Consider the following 24982-nt stretch of genomic DNA (forward strand, 5'->3'; position numbering starts at 1 on the left):
TTAAAGGTGGTGTAAGGTGCTGTGTTCCAGATGTAATTCTGTAGGTGACACTACTTTTTGAAAAGCACAGTTTATTCTTAGCCGATCGTTAAAATACAAATAAAAGAAAAAATAATTGGCATAACTTTAACTCTATTGAAAACTTAATGGAATAATAGATTATTTAACTATTAAACAGCAATGTTTCCAAAATAGTAACATCCCATGAATACACCCTTGGCAAAGGCAAATTGAGAACATAGATTGTCTCACATGCAATGTTTCTCCAGCCCAGAAGGAAAGAACATCAAGAGAAAATTCTGGCAGAGAAAGAGTACTCTGCTGTAGCAGAGAGATGAATTACAGCTTCCACAGCCAAATTCAAAACCCCAACAACCACTGAAAGCTAAGTTAAAGCCTTGGTTCTGTGGAAGCCTGACTCCACTCATTCATGCTACTTCTATTGCTTCAACTTTTAAAAAAACCCAAGCCCTCATGAGCTGTTTACTGAGTTAGCTTGGAGGAGACACCTTGGCACTTACAGCTCAACCCCTGTCTTCAAAAAACAAAAAGGACCAAATACATCTCTTAAAGCCATAATATCAACACAGACTGTAGGGCAAGTTCCTTACGTTAGTGTCCTGATGCATTTGGGGCTGTCTCGGATATCCCAAATTTTGATGTACGATGTGGAGACAGTAAACACAAGACTGGAGTAACTGCAGTATTTGACGGAGACGACATTGTTCGGGTGCCCTTTCAGGGTACTGATTTCCTGTCCTGTCGCCAAATTCCACACTTTACAAGTGCGATCTGAATAAATTACAGAGCACAAAATTAACCAAGGAACAGAAATTTTTCAAAAATCGTTTTTTTACTGATACAGAAGGAAAGTAGAAACAAACTATAAAATGACCTATCCTAGCAATTAAATGAATTTTCTCAATGATCAACAGACATATACATCTAAACAACCACAGAAAGGTCATCCTGATGAATAACTAAACAACTTAATTTATCTGTGTCCCATTACCTTCTTTTAGGCTTTAAATTGTTGGTTAGAGGCAATCTGGCAACAACAACTTTGTAGGTCACCTCGTCTAGTTCAATATCATGTACAGTGCTGTCCATCATCTAACAGGCCAGTAAACAAAATTGCCTTTGACTGACTCAAGCTAATATCTGTTCAAGGTTTTCAATCAATACTCAAAAAAATTATGAATCATTTCCCAAAATTTACAAAACACCCACAAAAAAATGTACTCATAGTGACACTAATCAGAGAAAGGTCCCTTCCAATCTATTCATGGGGTGAGGGTGGGGGTGGGGGTGGTGAATAACTACTCCTCCAATCACAGATTACAAGAAACAGCCTGTGGCTGGTGAAGCAGTGACAGCTGGATAAGTAAATGCAGGGATTGACGGAGTCACTGGGGGAACAGGGAGACTAAGGCTTGCACGTGTGAAGGTTGGTGGCCAGCTTCCTTTTTGCTGAGGCTGAAATGTGAAGCTCGCCTTTTTTTAGGGAGCAACCCTTCTTCCTGCTTTCTCTATGGATTTTTGTGAGAAAAGGAAGGCTGCAAGGAGCTTGTGGTCTCAAGGGGCAGCAAGAGGGGTATGTGGAGATTGGGAGTCTGGAATGAGCTTGGGAGAGGGTTTAAGCAAGGCAGAACAATGAGGAGAGTCAATGAGGGAAAAGGGAGGTCTCAAAGGGACAAGATTATTTTGCAGGGTGGCAAGGCTACATATTGCAAGGGAGAGAGTGGGTGAGAGTGAGAGGGAGGTTGCAAAGACGGAGAAGATGAATTAAATGCAAAAAAAAGTTTCAAATCTGGTCTACAAAGGAACGCTCCACTAACGCGTAGCATGGTTAACTAGAAATCACGGAGTTAATGAATTCTATGCAAATAAATATTTCTTACCACTTGCTTAAAACTGCACAAGGGCTATACTATGGAGAAGATAGTAGCTGACACTATTGTAATGAACTCTGTGTCAGTTGTTAAAAAAAAACCAAGACCGAAACTAAGAAATAGGTAGTAGCTGCTTGGCTAAACAATTTTAACTTTGTGAATATGTTATGGAAACAAATTAGTTGCAACTTTAGCAGTCTGTGGAAGATGTATTTAGAGTCACAGCTTTTTGTGTGTATAAATATTTGGAAAAAAAATGTTAATTTATGCTTCTCATATTAATTTAATTACTATAGTACATACTCCTTATATGTTGTCTTTAGGCTTAATGGGTTAATAATTATGGAGAACATTAATGAATTCCTCTAATTCTGCTTCTGTGTGAGTCCAAGTAATTTATACATTAACACAAGTACAGAAGGTAATGTTACGTGACTACATTAGCGAAGTTAGTGAGAATGAAAAATGGCCCCTGATGACCAAAAAGAAAAAAACATAGAGAAGAGCCCTTAAAAATTAAAATTGTCCCCGTTAAATTTGAAAGAGCTTTCTACATTAAGTGGTTAATGTAGGAACCTTAGCTTACTCCATTTTTTCTTCTTTCCCGAAACATCAGATTATACCTCTTTAGTGTGCTAGTAATGCCTTCAATTTCAAAGCCTATGCCTTTATATTTATTAGATTGAAACTCAACACATCAAATTATGCCAATAAAGAGATCAATGTTCAGAAGCCTTCAAAAACTGGGGGTGCAATCTCAGCCAACGTGTCCACAGGCTGATGCAATGAAATGGAAAAAAGAAATTAATCTGCACCACTTCCTGCCACTTTCACCCATCTGGTTGGATTGCAGTGTTGACACAGCTCTATGCACATGACATGAGCTGGCAGCAAGTGAAAAACGAAGTTTAAACATGATTTTTTCACTACTTTCAAAAATTGTACCTGTTACCAGGACAAATTAGTTTACAGGTAGACAATCCTTTATCCGAAATCTTGAAATCCGAAAAGGTCCGAAATCCGAAGGATTTTCATGAAGTTTTTTCTCATTAACAAGGTTGTTTGGTGTGCAAACAGTTAACCCAACTCCACACCCACTCGATGTGTGTCACTCGGATGCAACATGGGACAGTGTGGGGCATGGCCCAGCACTGGCAGGCCTCAATTCTGTCTTAGGGCCCATAGTACTCACAGTGAGTCTGCTGTTCGGTAAGATTTTTACAAATTTCACCATCAAACTGTCACTTATTCCGAAATTCGAAAAATTCCGAATTCCAAAAACCAGCTGGTCCCAAGTGTTTCAGATGAAGGATTGTGTACCTGTAGTACCTGTTCCTTAACCACATATTACCAGAATTAATGATTGATTTTACAATACAAAAAGTTGAATATGTTCTACCATTTGCAATAATATATCATACTTTTTTGTATTAAACACAGTGATTTAAGCATAAATAGCAAACAATCCTACATAGTTTAGGATTAAAAGTTATTGAGAATGAAAATATAGCCCCTGAAGATCAGATACAGTCCTCCAAAGGAGATTGGTAGTTGGAATTCAAAAGAGATTTGAATATGTACCTCAAGATTAAAATAGATTAGCAGGGTTATGTGGAATGCTGGGGGATATAAGGCTAGCTGAGCTGCTCTTGCTGAGAGCTAGCGTAGACACAACTAATTGAATGGCTTTATTCTGTGCTGAAGCTATTCCTTTCAATGTCAATTTTTTTCTGTAATCAATTTTCAGGCATTGTGCAGTCAAAAGGCACATTAATTAGTGAGCATATTACAAGGATAAATAATTTTCATTGCCTGAACCTTGCACGGTAATTTTGTGCTGGTTCAACATTCAACATAAAATACAACCGAAAATGCAGCAAAGAAATAGTCATGCACATCAGATCTTGACATGAAAACAACTTGAATAAGTCAGAATAATTTGTAATGGCAAAACGCCAAGATAAGTTACAGTCGAATGAAATGGATTGAAAATGCTTAAGTAGTAATGAGGAACAAGGCTTTATTAGTCAGAATCAAATGTTCCTTTCTGCTGTCATCCAGTGCCCACAGATTATATTAGGTTTTCCTAATTTATAGCAGAGCAAAATATTGTAACCTAGTGGTTATGATTTTTTGAGAAGATTTATAGCTCAGGTTGTGGTTCAGGATGTAAGTTTGCTTGCTGAGCTGGAAGATTTGTTTTCAGATGTTTCGTCACCATGCTAGGTTACATCAGTGAGCCTCTGTTGAAGTGCTGGTGTACTGTCCCGCTTTCTACTTACATGTCTTGGTCTGTTGTGGTGGGTGATATCACTTCCGGTTCAAGGACACCAAGGTAGAGGATGATGAGGTCATGGTTCCCTTCAATGTGACGGCCCTATTCATGTCAATTAACATCAGCCTGGCCAAAGAAACACTGGCCGCCCTACTAAAAAACCAGGGACACCAACACCAGACTGCACCAACTCGATCAGCAAGGACATCCTCAAACTAGTAGACCTGTGCCTCACAACCCACTTCACCTTCAATGACAAGATATAAAAACAAATCAACGGGACACCCATGGGATCACCAATATCAGGATTCTTGGCAGAAGCAGTTCTGGAGAGGTCAGAATGAGCAGCTCTCCCCATGATCCATCCCAAGCTTTAGAACCGCTATGTGGATTACACTTACGTCATCACGAAAAATAACAAATTAGAAGAAACCCACAAACGCAAACAACATCCTTACTGGTATTAAGTTCACCAAAAGAGGAAGAGAACAACAAGAGACTCCCCTTCCTAGATGTCACAGTAGAATGAAAAGCCAATGGACAGCTGCAGACTAGTGTCTACAGGAAAGCGACACACACTGACCAGATAATCAACTACAGGAGCAACACCCACAAACAGAGCTGCATCAGGACATTATTTAAACAAGCCACAACACACTGCAGCACCCAGGAACTACGAGATGCCAAAGAAAATTACTTATACAATGTATTCAAGAACAAGAGGTATCCGATAAGCACAGTCCGCCGATTCTTACACAACAAACCTAAACAAGAAGACACAACACACCCAGATACTCGAGACACACTACCATCCATCAAAGACATCTCAAAGATGACAACCAGACTACTCCAGCACCCTGGCATCATGGTAGCCCACAAACCGACCAACACACTGAAACAGCTTTGATGAATCTTAAGGACCCCATACCAACAACCAGCAGAACAAAAGTTATATACAAAATACCCTGCAAGGACTGCAACAAACACTACATCGGACAAACTGGCAGGAAACTAGCCACCAGGGTACATGAGCCACAACTAGCCGTCAAAAGACACGACCAGGTATCATTAGTATCCTTACACACAGACACGGGACACCAGTTCGACTGGGACAATATATCCATCCTAGGAAAGACTAAACAAAGACACAAACAGGAATTTCTAGAAGCCTGGCATTCAAACCGGAACTCCATCAACAAACACATCAATTTGGATCCCATTTACCAACCTCTCAGAAAAAGAATTGGAAGTGATATCACCCACAACAGAACAAGCACACATAAACAAAAAGTGGGACAGTACACCAGCGCTTCAACGGAGGCTTACTAATGATATTACCTTGCATGATGATGAAACGTCTGAGAACAAATCTTCCAGCTCAGCAAGCAAACTTACAACCTAATAGTAACCAAATTTAAAACATTGTTAAACCATTTAATGGCAACTGAAGCCTGTGCTGGAAACTGAAATTGCTTGTCAGGAGAGGTTTACATTTTTCTGAGGAAGACAGCAAAGTATAAAATTGATGAAAACTGTGTGCGCAATTTGGACATAAGAGTACTTTTTCTCCAATTTGATCATTTCAATGAGAAGTTGCCAAGCTTGAAATGACAGTTAATTGTGGAATACAATTCATCTAACTCTGTCGAAGAAATTCCACCTCAATCTTTGAAGAGCATCCACTCCTGAACAAGAAATGCATTTCACTGTTCCCTGAACAGGATGCCTAATTCAACACTGTTAAGACCAGCCAGACTCTCTTACAATGGATCCCTTCGCTGGAAACACGGTTCACCACGTTGGTTTAGAAAACATATGAAATCCCAGAGATAAAATGTTAAAAATCACACAACACCAGGTTGTAGTCCAACAGGTTTAATTGGAAGCACACTAGCTTTCGGAGCGACGCTCCTTCATCAGGTGATTGTGGAGGGCTTGATCGTAACACAGAATTTATAGCAAAAATTTGCAGTGTGATGTAACTGAAATTATACATTGAAGAACTGATTGTCTGTTAAGCCTTTCATCTATTAGAATACAGTGATAGTTTCACTTCTTTCATGTGTAAATCACAAAACCCTTTTACGTTGCAGGCAAGGATGCCCGGAGGCATGGTACATTGGGGAAATCAAGCAAAGGCTACGACAACGGATGAATGGGCACCGCACAACAACCAACAGACAGGAGGGTTCCCTCCCAGTTGGGGAACACTTCAGTGGTCCAGGACATTCAGCCTCGGACCTTCGGGTGACCATCTTCCAAGGTGGACTTCGGGACAGGCAGCAGAGGAAAGTGGCCGAGCAGAGGCTGATAGCTAAGTTCGGTACCCATAGGGAGGGCCTCAACCGGGACCTTGGGTTCATGTCACATTACAGGTGATCACCATTGCACTATACACATACACACAGATATTCCTACACACACACACACTCTCACATACACATGGACACAGATACACACAGATGCGCACACAGACAACCACACAGAAATTTTTAGAGGGGCTAGTCTACTGATTGTTTTCTGGTCCCATTGTTTTTTAGCTCAAACAAAACTGATTCTACATCTTAATTTCATGAAAAAAAATCATTTTCTCTGTCAAAAGATAATATCTTTCATTGTCAGGGCAATACCTCTTCCTTTTTCATTTTGCTTATTTTTTCTAAAAATCATGTATCCTGGAATATTTAATTCCTAACCTTTGTCACTGTACAACCATATCACTGCAATGGCTACTAGATTAAACTGATTTATTTATTTTTGTATTGATTAGTTCGCTTATTTTGTTGCAAGTGTTTCACACATTCATATGCATTGCTTTTAACTTCAACTATTTATCCTTGATGTCACCAGAATCATGATGCCACTATTACGATCGAGCCCTCCACAATCACCTGATGAAGGAGCGTTGCTCCGAAAGCTAGTGTGCTTCCAATTAAACCTGTTGGACTATAACCTGGTGTTGTGTGATTTTTAACTTTGTACACCCCAGTCCAACACCGGCATCTCCGAATCAAGATAAAATGTCAGCTTGGATGTTACTGTGCCACCCAGCCTTGCATCTCTCCTCCCCTCACTGAGTTCTTACCTTTGGAGCCTGTGAACAGCAGGTCATTGGTTGCATCCAGACACAGCACAGGTTTAGAGTGCCCCTCAGCAACAGAGATGCATTGGAGTGGGGCAGTCTTGCTGCCTTTGGCACCACCAACTGGATTAATCACACCCCTGATAAAAGAACAAAAGATCGGATCATAAACTCCTGGTCTCAAAAACTGGCTTATTTGAAATGGCTTCTATTTATTAAAATAACAAAAACACATGAGGTGACTTTGATGAAAATCCTATACTACTTTCACTTTCTAAAACCAAGGGGAGAAAAAGTGTGACGTTGGTCAGTCATCATGCACCAATATTCCAGATCAGAACAACTGCCCATCGCAATACATCCAATGCAAATATGAGTCTGAACAGCATTTAGACACACACAAACAAAAAAAAAAATTACAGAAACTGAAAGCACAATATTTCTGATTATTGATTAATTTGAATGAATCTGCATGACGATTAGATAAATATTTTTATTCAGTAACTTTTGAAAATTACACGATGCTGTAATGTTTTAAAAAAAATCATAGAATCCCTACAATGCAGAAGGGGACCATTTGGCCCATCAAGCCTGCACCAACCCTTCAAAGGAGATCCCACCCAGACCCCATAAACCTGCACATTTACTTTTAACCATGCTGTAGCTGCCATTGAATGGAAAGATGCATTCAATTTAACTACTTAAAGGGGTGAATCTTCCAGCTTGTCAGTAAAACAGGCCCCTCAGTCACAGGCACATGATAAACACAGCTGAATTTTGGTTTTTGGCAGGCCTGGAATAGGTTCTGAGAGCAGCAAATCTCACCTCGTGCAGCTGCTGACCAGAAGTTGGCAGCTCCTGCACTTAACAGCACCCTGGAGGTAACTGTGGCTGCTGGTGGAACAGCACTTAGGATCAGGGGTGAATGAATGAGTGAAGCAAGTCATTTTTGAGTACATATGTGTGCATGCATATGTGTGTGTATGAGTGTATGCATGCATGTGGGATTGCAGGAAGGGAAGGGAGTTGAAGGTATGTTCTAGGGCTGAGGTTTACGGGAAGAGGAGACAGGAGAACCAGAAGCAATGGCCTGGATGTTGCCCACACCAGACACTGCATGGCTTGTCAGCAGTTCTTCAGTCAAGTAGGCATTGTGACAGGTCCCTGTGCAAATGGGTTCAGTTGCAGCAGGCTGAGATCCTGAAATGGTCTTTATTTCCAATTAAGGGCCTCAATTAGTAAAAGTGTGGCAAGACTAAATATGGGCCTTCCTGCTGGGGACTTAATTCTGTGGAGGCGAAAAGGTGGCAGTATTGTGGGAATGCCACTATCCCACCCCGAATTCCATGGTCTTCTCACCTCCAAGTTGGCCACCTCTGGGAACAAGTTTCCAGCCCCAGCATATTCTCCAAAACACATAATATCGAAACTTGAATCCAAACGACTAGATCCCACTTACCCGCTCTGGATTTTTATACTTAGAACCGTCAGTGTGACATTCTGATCCTCTCACTCAGCATAATGTGTCCCTCTGAACATGAAGAACCCCATCTCCTCAAATTTAATCCTAAATTCTTGATAAAGGATGCACTGTTGCTTTTCTTTGGCAAATGGACCTCTGCAAAGCTGAGGGAAACCCCAATTCACAGGCATCTCCTTATAGCTCCCCCTGGACCAACAAGCATTCAGACATTTTTAACAAGCCTGCCACTGACTTCATCTCAATTCCAGATCCAACCTAAACCCCTCAACCCTGCACATATCACTTCCAACTCCTTTGCAAAACCCATAAACTAAGATGTCTTGGTATACTCATCACTTTAACCTGTTTCATCCCCACAGAACTAATTTTCTTCCCCCCTTCTCTACACTTAATTTCTTTATCTCGAGCCAAGTCTCTAACAGGTAAACATGTGACCCTTTCAATTCCCACTGCCATTTTAATACTTTACAGTATCCTGAATTTCATGATGTTTAGAAATTACAGGATTAACTGATTGACGTTTTCACAATGTTATGGGCAGCAAATAAGGAAGATAGAGAGAAATTATTTCCATAGATTGGGAAAATCTAGGACAAGGCTTAAAAGTTAGAGCTAAACTTGACAGAATGAAATTTATGAATACTTTTTCATGGTCAAGGGTGACAGAAATTTGAGTGTTTTACAAGTGGAAATTCATGCCAAATTGCTAATTTTAAAACTGAGATTGATAGTTTTTTGTTAATCAAAGCTATTGAGATATAGGTCAAAGGCAAAGTATGGCATTAGGTTACTGATCATCCATGATTTACTAGAATAGTAGAACAGATTTGAGGTGTTAAAATGCCTGTTCCTCTGTTTTGCCTCAATTCTTCCCGATGGAATTCTGATCCATTTTCTGATCACTCTGTGTAATAAAGGATTTCCTGCTATCTGTTAAAATTAACTTCACACAATTTGAACCTGTTTTGCTCCTATGATATAGTTAATTTCTTGATTAATCCTTTTCATTCTTTAAATAATTATACTCACCTCTTCAACAATACTTTAAGAATGCCTCTTTGTTAGACCAAAAAGTTCAAGTAACTCCACTAACAGCCCTGTAACACAAGATCAGTCACATGGCTCCTCTCTATTTTGCTACCAGAACTTGAAAATATGCCTTGCTTCAATGTGATCAGAACATACTGTGACATTCAAGAATAAATCTGATTAATCACTTTGAAATTAGATAAATACTTCCTCAGATTCATATTCTAATGTGTAATTTAATTGTTCAGTGTTTCATTGGTTGTTAGTTCATGTGTATTGGTTGAACATATTAAGTATCAAGTCCACAAAGGTGCCTACACCTCTTTCAACTTCTTCCTAAGCTACAACATACACACTATTTGTCTGCAAAGCTTTTCCCACCTCTCCATCAGCTCTCACTATCAACTCCCTCCTCCAAATGCTTTGCAACCTTCTCCAACTCTACACCTCCAGATTTCCTTTCCTCCTCTCCTGGGATGTGGGAGTTGTTGGCTGGTCAGTGTTTATTGCTCTTTCGTAATTGCCCTTGAGTGGTGAGCTGCCTTCTGAACTACTATAGCCCATGTGAGGTGGTAGACCCACAATACCCTTAGGGAGGAATTCCAGCAACAGTGAAGGAATAGCAATATATTTTGAACTCAGGAGGGTGAGTGGCTTGGAGGGGAACTTGTAGGTGGTATTGTTCACATGTCTCTGCTGATCTTGTCCTACTAGGTACACATTGCTGTGGGTTTCGGTGACGCTGTCTTGGGATCTTGGGCTAATTTTTGCAGTGTGTCTTGCAGGTTGTACACACTGCTGCTACTGAGCATAGCTCCACACTCGCGCATTCTTGCCTCTCGCGCATCCCTGATTTTCCTGACTCCACCACGGATCTTTGGGTCTTAAGTTGCCTCGGTTCCCAAGCTCTGGATCTCTCAACTTGAAGAACCTCTCAATTCTTTCTCCATTAAGATTTGTCTTAAAACATACCTCTTGATCAAGCTTTTGGTCACCTTTTACAAATTTCCTTATGTGACTTGCTCTCAAATTCTGTTTGACAACTGCTGCTGTGAAGTGCCATGGGATGTTTTATGATATGAAAGACACTATGTAAATGCAAGTTGCTGTTGTTTCATGTATCCCAATGATTTTTACTTCCAAAATTCAGTCATTTAAATTTTTCTGCAAAAATATTTATTGTGCTATTGTCCTGTCCAACTAGAAAGAAATATTTGGAGATGACTGAATATTCAGCACCTTGAGCCTGTTCTGATGTACACTTAAACCATGGCCAAACTGTTTTTTTGTTTTCTTCCTGGATATTTAACAAATACTTCATTACCCTTTGTGTAGAAAAGTGCAGATTTTTTCCTCTTAATTTCTGTTTTGCTAACTGCTTCATAATCTGCTACTCATCCTAATTCATCATCATTTGAAACTCTGACCACTTTGTATTGTGATTTGGGATCCAGGTCATGCTATTTAAATTTAAGAACAGGAGTAGTTCTAACAGCAAATCCTGAAGAACACTGTACCTATCCTTCCAAATCTGTTAAAATTCATCTCATGAGTACTTGTCATTTCTATCCTTCAACCTAATGTTTTAGCTACTCCCAGCATTTACCCGCAAACTTTAATTTGACTAAAGTGTTTTGTATGGAAGTTCATTGAAAACATTTTAAAAGGTGAGACGTATGTTACAGTTCAGAGCAATTTCATCCCAGTAGAAGTGCAGTTCAGTTTCTTCAGGTCATCAGAGATGGAAAAACTGTCTTAAGCTATTTTAGCGGTCCTTAGTTATTTCTTTCCCTTCAGAGTTCATTGAGGAAAATCAATGAGGTAGCTGTTGTTTGTATGCCTCGGTGAGTGATGGAGAAAATTGCAGCTCGTGAATGTGCAGAAAGTCATCAAAAGGAAACATTTGCAATCTTGTCAATGAATAAGAGAGATTGAAGTAAAAAAAAACAGGAATAATATTTCACTGAGGTCAAGTGTCTGTAGATAATATTGCTGGGCAAAAGGGTTGACACTTCCAGTTTGCTGTTTCTCAATAATATTTTTCCAAACTGTCACACAGTTAATTTTTACTTTTTGAGCAATAAACTTGCGTTGTTTTGGTTCAAGTACATTGATAGCCCCTTGTAAATTTTTTCAGTGACTAATAACCACCGCAGCTAAAAATAAAACTTATGATCGATCAAGACAGCTTCACTTTGGAAAATGACTTGTCCAGTATTACCATCAGGTGGAATCATAACAGTGCTTAAAAACAGTGATTCTGAAGTAAGGTTCTGCATCATGAAGAACAAATCACCTCGTTAGAAACGTTTGAAAAACATTACAGTTCATTTATATGTAAATTGAATGTGATGTCTGATGATTATATTGAGTTGTTAATCAAAGGTTGCAATTGCAATGTTTAAAACAGCTGCAGCGTAGATAGTCTGGAAAATATATTTTGAATAACTATATCATTGTTTTTTTTTAAGCCTTACCTTCATTTTGAATTTGAAATCACTGAATCCTGCGAGTAAATCCATAGAGTCAAGTCTTTATTTAAATCACAGTTACAAACTCTTTGATCTGGATCCAATCATTCCATTCGTTCATGTTAATATTTCCAATGAAACATTACCAACACCCACTGATCCAACATAACAAATATTGACAGATATTTTCTAGTTTGACTGTTTCAAAGCCAAATGAAAGGTGCATGCAAATTAGCCCAACCAAAAAAACACAAACCAAAACCAGACTGAGAACTAAAACCATCCTTGCATTAGAATTCTCAATTAAAATACGCAATAAAGTTGTCAACAACCAACAAACTAGTGTGCAGAACAATGTTGTTTTTTGATACAAAATGCAGTGCAGACCAGATGTAACACAAATAGTAACATGCAAACAGCAAAGCAATCAGCTGCGTGGCCCAATCAGACCAGAAGCAAGAGGCCTGCGCAATGCAAGAGGTAACAAAAGAAACTTGTACCTGGGAACCTCCGAGAGAGAGGAGTCACTGTCATCAGACCTATGAACAAAACAGCAGCAGGATTATGGGGAAGAAAGATAGAAAAGCTCCAGCGTGTCGGACTGTTGAGTAGAGTAATTGATGGAAACAAGGTAGAGCAATAGTAGGTGTGCCAAGTCAAGCAATATTGAGTGCCACAAAAGACAGAAACTTACATGGAGGAAAAGTTAAGAATTTTGTTTTTTTTTTGTTTTGCCAAGAGTTATTTTCTCAAATCCGTCCATTACATAGTCTTCTGAACAAGCTAGATAATTCTAAGAGACAATCATAGTCTTAAAAACATAAGAATGGAAATATGCTGTTGCATATTAAACACATAACACTCATAGCAAAAGAAAGACTGAGATTTAATTGTGCCCATGTCGAGACTGATGATAAAGTCCTCTTGCTGTTGGAGTTGTCTTCCTATTCAAGATGTCTGAGCTCAGGATTACTCCAATAAATTCATGTGTCATAATCTCCATTAAGTGTTTTTTCATTAATATTGGGATGTCAGTTATCTCACTTCACTGGGTGGAAAAGGTGATTGCCAGCATGAGTAGAAGTACAAAACACATAACCTCTTGTCATGAACGTTCTGATATGCATGTGTTACCAATCTAAGTTGAGTTTGAGGTTGCTTTTGTTTCTCATTTTGCTATCTGCGATCACCCTACAATCCATCTCTCACTCTGACTACCTCAAGCACTTCTCTCTTTCTCGCACTGTTTCCAATTGTTGCCCACATTCTGCTCTATTCACCATGTCTATTTCCAATATCCATTGTTTTCCTCATCACAACAGAAGAATGGAAGAATAAAAATTGAAAAGATTGGGGAAATACAGAGCAAATGAAAGAAAAAGGACATATAAAAGATCTGACAAAATTAAGCACAATATTTGCCTTTTTAGAAAAACAGTCCATGTAAGTCACACCACTTTATATTCAGTGTATTGTGTGCTTTCCTTTATAAATATATATGAGTGCGTATGTGTGTGCATGCATACATGCATGCATGCAGTGGGTGGGTAAAGAGGAAGACAACAGACATTTCATAGGAATCTCTCTATCCAATACCTCAAAGAAGGGACACTGGACCTGAAACATTGATTCTGCTTTCTCTCCATAGATGCTGTCAGACCTGCTGAGGTTTTCAAGCTACTTCTGTTTTTGTTACGCCAAATTTAAGGTGTGCACTGATTGAACACTTCAACTGCCTCACCAATTTCCCAAACAACACCAGCAACATGAGTTAAATTCTCATACGAGCTGTGGAAGTTCAGGGATATCTGCCTCCTCAACATGCTCCACACTTATAGATTAGATTCCCTCCAGTATGGAAACAGGCCCATCGGCCCAACAAGTCCACACCGACCCTCCGAAGATTAAGTTCACCAGACCCAAATCCCTGTGACTAATGCGCCTAACACTATGGACAATTTAGAATGGCCAATTCACCTAACTTGCACATCTTTGGAATGTGGGAGGAAGCCAGAGCACCCAGAGGGAATCCACACAGACACAGGGAAAATGTACAAACTCCACACAGACAGTTGCCCGAGGTTGGAATCGAACTCAGGTCCCTGGAGCTGTTAGGCTGCAGTGCTAAGCACTGAGCCACCGTGCCACCCCTTTATACAGTACTGCCACTCAAGATGTATATAGCCTATTGCCCCTTTATAGTAATAAGAAATATTTATGGTCTTTGTGGACTATAGCTCATCATTTGAAAAAAACGTTTGGATTAAAATGTAATCCAAATCTTGCTTGCCATAGCAAGATTTCTGAGGAACTCCAGTTTTATGTCTTAACTGTAATCATATATGTTCGGAACCTTCTCTTCCAAGCCCCTCTCTGAATGCTTTACTGATAATTCTTAGCTTTTTTTTCATTTAAGAGGTTAAAAATGTATATGAGCTGCACAACAATGATGCAACTAAAAACAGCAATGTCAAGAATGTTACAATACAAAACTATATACTACAACGCACAACCCTGGAATATTTTTTAAAGACCACCAAATTGCAGTCAAAATAACCAATATCATCACACTTCTGCAAAAAGCCAGCCAAACATTCTCAAAATTGATGCCAAACAAAAATTATTCTTTTAGAAGCCGCTGTAAATTGAGATTTGGAGATGCCGGTGTTGGACTGGGGTGTACAAAGTTAGAAATCACACAACACCAAGTTATAGTCCAACAGGTTTAATTGGAAGCACATTGCTTTCGGAGCGACACTCCTTCATGGACGCTCCTATAGCAAAAATGTTTGCTATAAATTCTGTGTTGCGATCGAGCCCTCCACAATCACCTAATTGAAAGCTAGTGTGCTTCCAATTAAACCTGTTGGACTATAACCTGGTGTTGTGTGATTTAAAACTGTAAATTGAGATTAGTTTGAAAGATGTTGGGTATGTTGCGAGTATGTCACTGTGGGTATGCCTTAGGTGAGTAGTGCAAAATGTAGTTGCAATTAGATTTGTTGCACTCCAAATATACAGATGGAGATGCTGACCTTCCCAAGACATGAACTTTAGTCAGTTTGGTAAGATTTGAGTAGAAATACAAGAAACTAATTTTGGTTGAGCAAACTCTTCTGTGGCTTTAAAAACCATACTGAAATACCAAGGGGGAAGATCAATATGCTTACCAGCTTTCATTTCTTTGCTCTAAATATTATGACTTAAATCTTCTGATCTATTATTAAAAGCATGTTCAGGAGGCATGTAATCCACACTGGACTGTAAGTGAGCTATAGTCATGCAATCAAGAAAAAAGCATCAAAAATAAAATGTATTAATAGAAACTTTGAATGTTACTTGGCATATCTACCATAGTATGATAACTAAGACATGTATATGCACAGCCAACATTGTGAAAAAGACAAACTTTGATGACACAGACCAATAAAGTTAATGTTATTAGAATAAGCAAACTTATCAAATTTGTGAACAGGAAACACAAGAGTAATTCATCTATTCTAGATACCAATTGGAATGTTCATGTAAAAGTCATGCTTTCTGAGAAAGATAAACACAACACTAATTGTCCTCCTTCAAGTTATGCTTCTTGAAGGATCTTCAGAAGTAAAACAAAACACAATATATATCACAAAATTATATTTAAGCAAAAATAACCAGTAACTGTTAGTTATGCAAATACACATGAACCTCATTTCAGTCAAACTTGTTGTTTCAAAACATCTATGGCAAACAAAGCTTAAGTGTTTGAAGAATGGAAAGATCCAGTATTCTGTACTGGATATGGCACATCTAATTAGACCACCTTGGTTTTAACGGTCAAAGTGTTTTGAGCAGAAGTGGTAAGAGGACATAATGCATCGGGGTTCCATGTTCATCAGATTCGTATAAATTACAGTCCCCACTACTTAAGCAATTTATGTTTACAACAGGTAGTCACTTAATGTTCATCAGACAAAATATGGTAACCATTATCCATTTCCATTAATGTCAATTTCAAAGCATTAGTTATGTGCTCAGTTCATTTGGGAGGGACAACACTAATGTTATTCATAGAATCACTACAGTGTAGAAGCATGCCATTTGACCCATCAAGTCCACACCGATCCTCCAAAGAGAGGGTTATCTTCTCACCTTATTGAATTTAACCAAAAACGCCCTAAAGTCTTTAATAGAATATATCATTTTTATTTTTGTTCATCCATTGAAATTATGACCATTACAATTTAAACCAACCCTGGCCATAACATTATTCAAAACTGCAGATATTAGAAGCAATGCTGATTTACTGTTTGGGGTAAAAACATGGGTGGTCATCTTGATAAGACTGCAAAAGCCTACATAAAACTATATTATAGGATTGAGCAATTGGTTGTTCTTGCATAAAAGTGTCTACAGGCATATTTATAATCACTTCAATGAAAGTTAATTGTACAGATCCTGTACAAGTGATTGCACATTAATAAAAAAATGATTTATGATTGTATTTAATTTAGTCACAATGTTTTGGGTGAATGTAAAAATAGTCAAAGGGAAAGTTGTAATAGAAGAGTTGCTTTCCTGTAATAACTACGTAGGGTCACACTGCCTTGCTTGTGAGGAAATTTGATTAATAATTTCTCTGAAATCATACTCACAATTTTAATCTGCAGCAAATTGTGGGTATTTTTGCTTAAGGTAACTGCTGGTCAGCTAATTTTTCTTTCATTTTCAATTTTAGCCTAGACTGTGTCTCATCATTATTGCTGTTTGTACAATCATGTTAATTTTATTACTGCTATCGTACAATTGAGCATCATGTACAAATTGTGTTCACTTAAGCAGTGAAGTCTGTTGTTAGTAAACCATTTTCACTCACCACCCATGATAGTAGGCAGGTTTACATTTCCAATGACTTGAAGTATGGGTGGAAAATTTTCATTATCATTTTGAATTGATAGCCACTAACAGACGAATCTCAGATCAGTGAATTGTTGAACATTAGCCTACACAGATTAGTTGTTTAGAATAAGGTTTGCTTCTTCAAAAAATGTATTGATCATTTGCCTAATTAAGATTGAAAAGTCAATCGAAGAGTGATACCAAGTGGAAACAACTTAAGCGTTTGCACTATTAAAAAAAACTGGAATTAGGTTTGAGGTGGAGAACAAAAAGATAAACTGTGTTAAACACTGATTATCAAATGCGGGAGCACAATTAAATTCCCTTTTTATTCTTGTAAAGGATATTTCAATTGGTTTAAGTTTCCTCAACAGTAAGTTTCATAACCTGTAGATTGCAAAATGGTAAGTAAAAAAAAAGGTGCTGAGTTTCAAAGTAGATTGTTGGGGTTAAAATCATGTAATAGGATAACTTTTGACTACCTTATCCTTAGAACAGGTTTTTATTAATTCATTTGTGGGACTTGGGCTTCGCTGGCTGGCCAACATTGATAGCCGATCCCTATTTACCCTTGACAAGATGGTGGTAAGCTGCCTCTCGAATCACTGCAGTTCACTTGCTGTTGGGTTCATTTCTTTGTTGTGACTTTCTAGTAATTGGTACAACTGAGTGGCTTGCTAGGCCATTGCAGAGGGCAGTTGAGAGTCAACCACATTGCTGTGGCTCCGGAGTCACGTGTAGGCCAGACCAGGTAAGGATGGCAGATTCCCTTCCCTAAAGGACATTAGTAAATTTTCCAACAACTGACAAAGGTTTCATGGTCATCAATCGACTCTTAATTCCAGATTTATTTTATTGAATTCAAATTCCACCAGCTGCTATAGCAGGATTTGAATCCAGGTTCTGGATTAATGATCGACTGATAATATCACTAGGCCATCACCTCCCCAGTATGGGGTTCATAAGCCAAAATTAGCGCTGCAATGGAGTTATTATCATGATGTAAATATTATAAAGTTCAAGATGCTCTTAAAAAAAACATAGAAATTCCACCTCATTATAAACTACAAAGAGATTGTAACTCTTTCCTGTGGCAAGAGTTACATTGAATTTGCCAATTTCTTGTGAAACATGATACAAATCCCTAAAAGGATATGACTTGTGGGTGAAAGTTGCACTTTCAAAAAGTACTGGCTCCACTTTTACTATCTACAATGAAAACATGTTAACAAACCAGTTTACAAGAACTGTATTTTTAATAAACAGACGTCAACATGTACACTTCTATCATAGAAAGTGCTATTTACTCAGATTAAAAAATATCTATAGATTATATGTAACTTTAATAGTAAAAGCTAATTACTGTTTCAACTATATTCCCCATATGATGTAATCAATCTCTGGTTGGCATAAATGAGTTAGAATTGAGGAAATTGATAATCGTGAACTTCTGGGTTAACTTAACTTCCAAAATGATTACATTTTGCATAACATATCAGCACCGTGCAAATAAATAACCAAACTGTTGATTTCAAATTTCACACAGGAAAATTTCATAAAAGGTCAGTATCTGTTTTATAAAAGAAAGGATTTCAAAAAGTTTCAGGAATTGCAGGGAATGAATAAATTTGAATAAAGGTTCATACCTGTACTAGAAAAACAACAGAACACATTGCTTCTGTGGTGTACTTACTTGTCATGTGCAGGGAAAGTCTGAAGTTGAGTACTAGTAAGTCGGGAAAACACATTCCTGTCATTACGAACCCGGGTTGGAGGGGAGGAAGGAGGAGTTATATTAATTTCAGAGGACCGCCAATCCGCCCTGTAGGGAACAATAGTTTCAGTCAGAGCTGAAAATTTTAATAGTGTGCAGTATTATTATCAATTAAATATTAATATTACTCAATCATTCCTTCAGTTATTTAACTTTTCTCCTTTTCAAGCATGATGAGTCGCACAATTCATAAAATTCAAGGCATTCAGTAGAAGAGACTAATCCAGTTCTGCACACATCAGAACTTCATTGACTGCAGGGTACAATGGTCTGAATCATGCAAACCTTGAATTTCCAAGTATAACACAAAATATAAATATTTTAAAATGGTAGGGTTACTGTGCACCTTATGATCTGAAAACCAAAGCCATAGTATTGAGAAAGTAGTGGCAAAACGAACAAGTTAGTCATGAACTAAAATGGATACAAACTGACAAACCAAAATATGCTACTGCTATTTTTCAATAATTTGTTCCATTGAAACTGGTTGAAAGATGAGACAAAATCATAACCAGAAGAACTATGGATGCTAGAAATCAGAAACCAAAACAGAAATTGCTGGAACAGCTCAGTAGATTTGGCAGCATCTGTGAAGAGAAATCAGAATTAATGTTGCAGGTCCAATGATGTTTCCTCAGAATTGATGGCATCCAGGAAGTGCTAGTCTTTATCCAGAAAATAGGGTTGAGGGAGGAGGTAAAGAGCAAAGCATAGGTGATAATAGAGCCACAGAGAGAGAGGAACAGTTGGACGGACAATGGAGTGGATAACAATCAGGCTAAGAGGGTGAATAGCTGTTAATGGGGACTGTTAGTGATGGAAAATTGGCTGTGTAGTCAATAGTAGTCAAACAAAAAGCAATATTTTCCTAGCTGCCATCAGTTCAGAGAAAATATCACTGGACCCAAAATATTAACTATAATTTCTCTCCACAGATGCTACTAGACCTGCTGAGCTTTTCCTGCAATTACTGTTTTTGTTTGTGAAAGATAAGACATCCCACCTAATGGTTCAGAAGTAAACTACTGAAAATTGGTAGTGATACAGCTGTTAGATTTGGACAGATCTCTATTTAAGAATTATTTCAAGCAAACATTTTATAATGTGCTTACAGAACAATCTGTGTATGCAACTGGCATAACTCAATGCAAATTTAAAATCCATTGAGGGTAAACATCATTTTCTTTTGAAGTGAATTTGGGGTTCAGCACTCAATTTATCTTCTGAAACTTGGAATATCCTCAGGTTCTCCCCTTAATATCTACAATAACTGGCAGAAACACTGCAAAAATACAAGAAATGCCCATTTCCTTTATTCTGCCAACATTCTGCTGATGTTATGATGGGGGAATTAGGAGAACTAAATCCAAAATGTGATTTCCCCAGTGAACTGCACTCCACATTCTCAGTTATAGCACTGATGATTTCAGAATATCCAATGAAAAGAGCTACTTATAAATTAGGAGAGATGCTGAAGTAATGTTATTCTCACTGGAGTAGAATCAGAACTCCAGTTTAACATATTCCCCACTCCTGACCAAGCCTCAGGGCAGATGATGAAATTTCAATTGGCTAAAAATCTTGAATTTAAAATGAATGTAGAGTACATAACCGTCAGTTGTTGTAAAAGCCCATTTAGTTCATTTATGTCCTTATCTGGTTCAGCCTACATGTGACTTCATGCCCAGGGTAATGTGGTTATTTTATACTACCCTCTCGTCAATTAAGAATTTTCAATGAATACTGGCTTAGCCAGTGACACCTACATCTCATGATGAAGATAAAACAAAACTCTGCTAAACATAAAATAATGAATTTCAAGATAGTATCAAAAACCTGGAGAAAGATGGAATTTCCTCACATAAGTCTAACCTGAAGGACAATCTCCAAAATGAGAACTTGCAACATAACTAGTGACTGCAATTGCTGGCAACTATTCAAACTACTCGGCATGCCAAGCTTTGCATGGAGGGCTAGTTTAATTCTGAGGTCCAATGTGCAGGAATAGTGTAGAGGAATGATCACATTAAAACTTAGCATCCAAAATACAGAAATATCTATGTATTTACTCTTACTGATGCAATACTTCATGAATGCATCGTTCTTTACCCCTACACTCAGAGTTCATTTCGCCCTAATATGTTGACAGGCACTCACATCATGGTTTAGGTTACTGTGTTTGTGTTCAGATTGCAAAAGTATCAGAAATTAAAGGAATTTTACCCTAACTGAGGAAGGTTGCCTGAAATGTCAACTCTGATTTTTCTACAGATGTTGCCAGATCTGCTGAGATTAGATTAGATTACAGTGTGGAAACAGGCCCTTCGGCCTAACAAGTCCACACCGACCCGCAACCCACCCCTACCTCTACATTTACCCCTTACCTAACACTACGGGCAATTTAGCATGGCCAATTCACCTGACCTGCACATCTTTGGACTGTGGGAGGAAACCGGAGCACCCGGAGGAAACCCACGCAGACATGGGGAGAACGTGCAAACTCCACACAGTCAGTTGCCTGAGGCGGGAATTGAACCCGGGTCTCTGGTGCTGTGAGGCAGCAGTGCTAGCCACTGTGCCACCGTGCCGTACACCATTTTCTGTTTTTGTTACTCTAACTACACTCAAGTTAAACTAACATGCTAATTATGTTTTAATGAAAACACAAATGCCTTATCTAAAATATCAATATTTTAGCAAAGTCCCCTCCGATGGTTTGCTGTTTAGTATTATATTCACCTGGATTTGTCAGTTGACATCTGTACTTTCTCATAGGACTTTCTTCTCAAGAGTGGTGAAGTATCTTGTAGCTTTTTAGCAGATTGCCTGGGACTTAAGAAGAGAGAGGTTTTCAGTTAGTTGTCAATGGAGCTTTTGAATAAACAAAAATCAATAAATTGCAATGTACCATATTTCCTATGACTATCATTTATTACGACAGATAAAATTCTTTCTGGTTCAAAGGGACACATCAGAGATGTGCATCAGATATAAATGGCAATTTGCACTGTTCTGATAGAGTCTTCCATGCTTAATCCATTTTACATGAATTATGGAAATAGCACTACTCACTGTAAAAGACATAATATCACTCCTGTGCAAGATGAAAGTAAGTTTGCTGTATAGCCTCATTCTCATTATATAAGACTTCTATTCCTCCTTAGGTTTCTTTACTACAGATTGTTTTGCTCAGGAAGGCTAGATTTTGTTCACATTCTGTACAAAGTCTGGGCTGCTGCTCATGAGAACGTGGTTGAAAACAGATCAGGTTCACCTGACAAATGTCTATTGCTGTTTAAGAACTGGATGCACAACTCTGTAGCTAACAAACAGCTATTAAATCACAGGAAAACTGAATTTAAATGTAAAACTTACAAATAGATCGGCATGGTATAAATGAATTTACAAGGAGATATTCATGTACTTTACAATGGAGTTAAGACAGAAAAATATAAACACTGGAATAGGCCATGTTCAGAATGCAGAACACAAGCCCAACATTCTGAGATACAAGTAGCAAGACTTGGAGTCAATGCCTTTAAAAAGAAATGACTTAGGTAATGGCATTCTGGTTCTCTATACTTGGGAAAGAGTGGGATCTTGTGATAACTTTAAAATAAGTTACAGAAACATCTTAGCATTTCAGTTAGATATTGTTTTGAAAAAGACTGTTATTAGGCTCATATGCAATATTAATAAGTTTGTCTACAAAACAACTGAGTCTGCTTGACTTATTCCTGCATGAATTAAACATTTAGCAGGTTGCTGTTTTTCCAATCTGTGGGACATTTCTTAATATTTTAAAATAAAGCTCAGCACACGCTTGTTTGTTCACTGCAAGAATAGAACGTTGACTTACAAAGTGTTTCCAGATCGAGGCTGGAAAACAACGGATTCTTTGTCCTTTGGAACTCTTGAGAGGCCATCAATTTGCATAATGCCATTTTCCTTTATATCAGCTGATCTCATTACACTTGAAGGGGACAGGTCCAGAGCAGAGCCATAGCCTTCCCTGTAATGCAACTCTGTCTTTTGCTCAGCCTGAAAATTAAAAATCAAAATAATGATCCCACATTAAGAGTATAAATTGAATATGTTAGTTTAGGAATAGATAGTGCATGTTAGTATCAATACAGGTCTAATACCAGGACCAGGTCCTGACTTAGCCTTAACAATGCAGTAAAAAATGGAGATACCTAACCTTTCTTAGCTGTAAGGTTGTGTTTTTGTGTGTAAATTAAACAGTTACTGTAACATTTGGAACCAGGTCAAGTGGGAGCACATGTGGCATGCACACACACATGCCTTAAAAATAAGCTGCCAGAGAGATCTCCAAATGCAAGAAAATAGTTTTTAAAAAGCATCTTCATTTTAGGTCCGTAATTACAGATTAAACTGAATTTCTGAAATCTAAAATTATTATATTAATAGAAAATCTACTACAAAATGTCATGTAAATGATATACTGAAGGATAACACTATGCTGGGGTACATTAAATATAGAACCATTAAAATATACAGAGAGAATAATGTATCCGTTAGCAAAGTGCTTATATAAATGCAAACCACTTTGGTGATAAAATAACAGTCATACCTTTATTCTAAAATCTCCTTGGCTTAGGGAACGCTTTGAATAAGAACTGGATATTAAACTGGAAAGAGTAAACATAACACATATTAGTATAAATACGTAAATGTACAGATTATTTCAGGAAAGGAGTGGGAAAATTACATACAATTCTTAATACACAATCCATCACTTTCAATCCAAAAAGCACAAGATTGATAGTTACACTTCAATAATTATCACAAAACATTTAATAAATTTAATTTAAAAATCTGCCTTGTAGTTTGAAAACGTAACTGATGTTGTCAATGAATGATTCACAGTCAATTGTCACATAGCTGGCTTTCTATTTCACTCAATGTAATCTTAAAAATATTTGGCCAGCATTATATCAAGGATATATAATCAGTTGCTAGCAGCTCATCATGGACTCTTTTGACTCGAAGGGCAAATGCTTTTATTCAAAATACAAAAACAGTGAAAATGTACAACATGCTTTCACTGCATCATTGACAAATTAATTTCAGTAGCCTACTGGCAATAAGAAGTTTCTGAATAGTTAAACCCATTGACAGGTGCATGAGATTCAAGGGCAAAATCAATGATGAGTCTGCAGTAAGCTAGATCTCCTTTGGAACTTTGATAATAATTTAATTATCATTCATATTCAGCAGGGGAAAACGTAAGCTATCGCAGTACGTTGCTTCCACATTAAAAAAAAGAGTTACCAGCAACATGAAAACATAAAAAGCCAAATACTGTGGAGCTGGCAATTTAAAACAAACCCAGATTGCTGAAGAAACTCAGCAGGCCTGGGAGCATCTGTGAAAAAAGAAAATATTGTGAATTCGAGATGACTTCTTCAGAACAAAAGGAACATACAGGACTCAAACTATGAACTCTGATTCTCTCCCAATGTTTAAACATACTTCAATATTGTTTGAAAGCAATAGAATTTATTTTGTAAGAAAATGTTGTTTCAGAATTTTGGCATTATGAGCATAGAACCTAACTTGCCTGAAACTTAGTTAATTCAAATCACTCATTATTTACACCAATCACTATTTAATCACATTTTTCCTGTCGGAAACAAATCTCATCCACTAGTAGGGCAATATTTAAGAATAATTTATACATTATAATAAATATTGCTGAATTTCTGAATGAAAGCATTGCAAGAATCTATTATTTTGTCCTATTGGACGTGATTAGACGTATGGTACCAATGTACCTTGAGTGCTCACTTGTACCACAACAAAGTGACCGTTCTTGACTTGTGAGGTTAGCTGTAAAGTATCAACAGGAATCTTTGCCTATAGCATCCAGTCCAGTCCCCAATCCAGATACGTACACAAACAATGCATACACCCAATATACTTGCTTGAAAGCGATAAGAACTGGGAAAAGGAAATAATTCCTGCACTCCCTCCAACCTATGAGTTATGAGGATTACTGTAATATTCTAACTGTTGCCATCGCTAAGTTCTATCCATGGATTTTCCTGACCTATAACTATTTGCTGCCCTAA

At 37.9% G+C, this 24982-nt stretch overlaps 1 protein-coding gene across 1 annotated transcript in view; it reads right to left on the reverse strand.

The window, feature by feature from the left end:
- Window positions 1-607: 607 nt before the first annotated feature.
- The window catches only part of kif21b (kinesin family member 21B), a 160721-nt gene continuing 136346 nt past the window's right edge, over window positions 608-24982 (reverse strand). Inside the window, exons 24-30 of the mRNA XM_043716242.1 lie at window positions 23482-23539; window positions 22747-22928; window positions 21627-21719; window positions 18807-18935; window positions 12733-12771; window positions 7253-7389; window positions 608-792 (exon numbers count right to left, since the gene is read on the reverse strand). Coding sequence (XP_043572177.1) covers window positions 608-792; window positions 7253-7389; window positions 12733-12771; window positions 18807-18935; window positions 21627-21719; window positions 22747-22928; window positions 23482-23539 — 823 coding nt within the window. The remainder of the gene's footprint in view (window positions 793-7252; window positions 7390-12732; window positions 12772-18806; window positions 18936-21626; window positions 21720-22746; window positions 22929-23481; window positions 23540-24982) is intronic.

The sequence above is a fragment of the Chiloscyllium plagiosum genome, chromosome 26, assembly GCF_004010195.1.
Source record: "Chiloscyllium plagiosum isolate BGI_BamShark_2017 chromosome 26, ASM401019v2, whole genome shotgun sequence".
In the NCBI taxonomy this organism is placed as follows: domain Eukaryota; kingdom Metazoa; phylum Chordata; class Chondrichthyes; order Orectolobiformes; family Hemiscylliidae; genus Chiloscyllium; species Chiloscyllium plagiosum.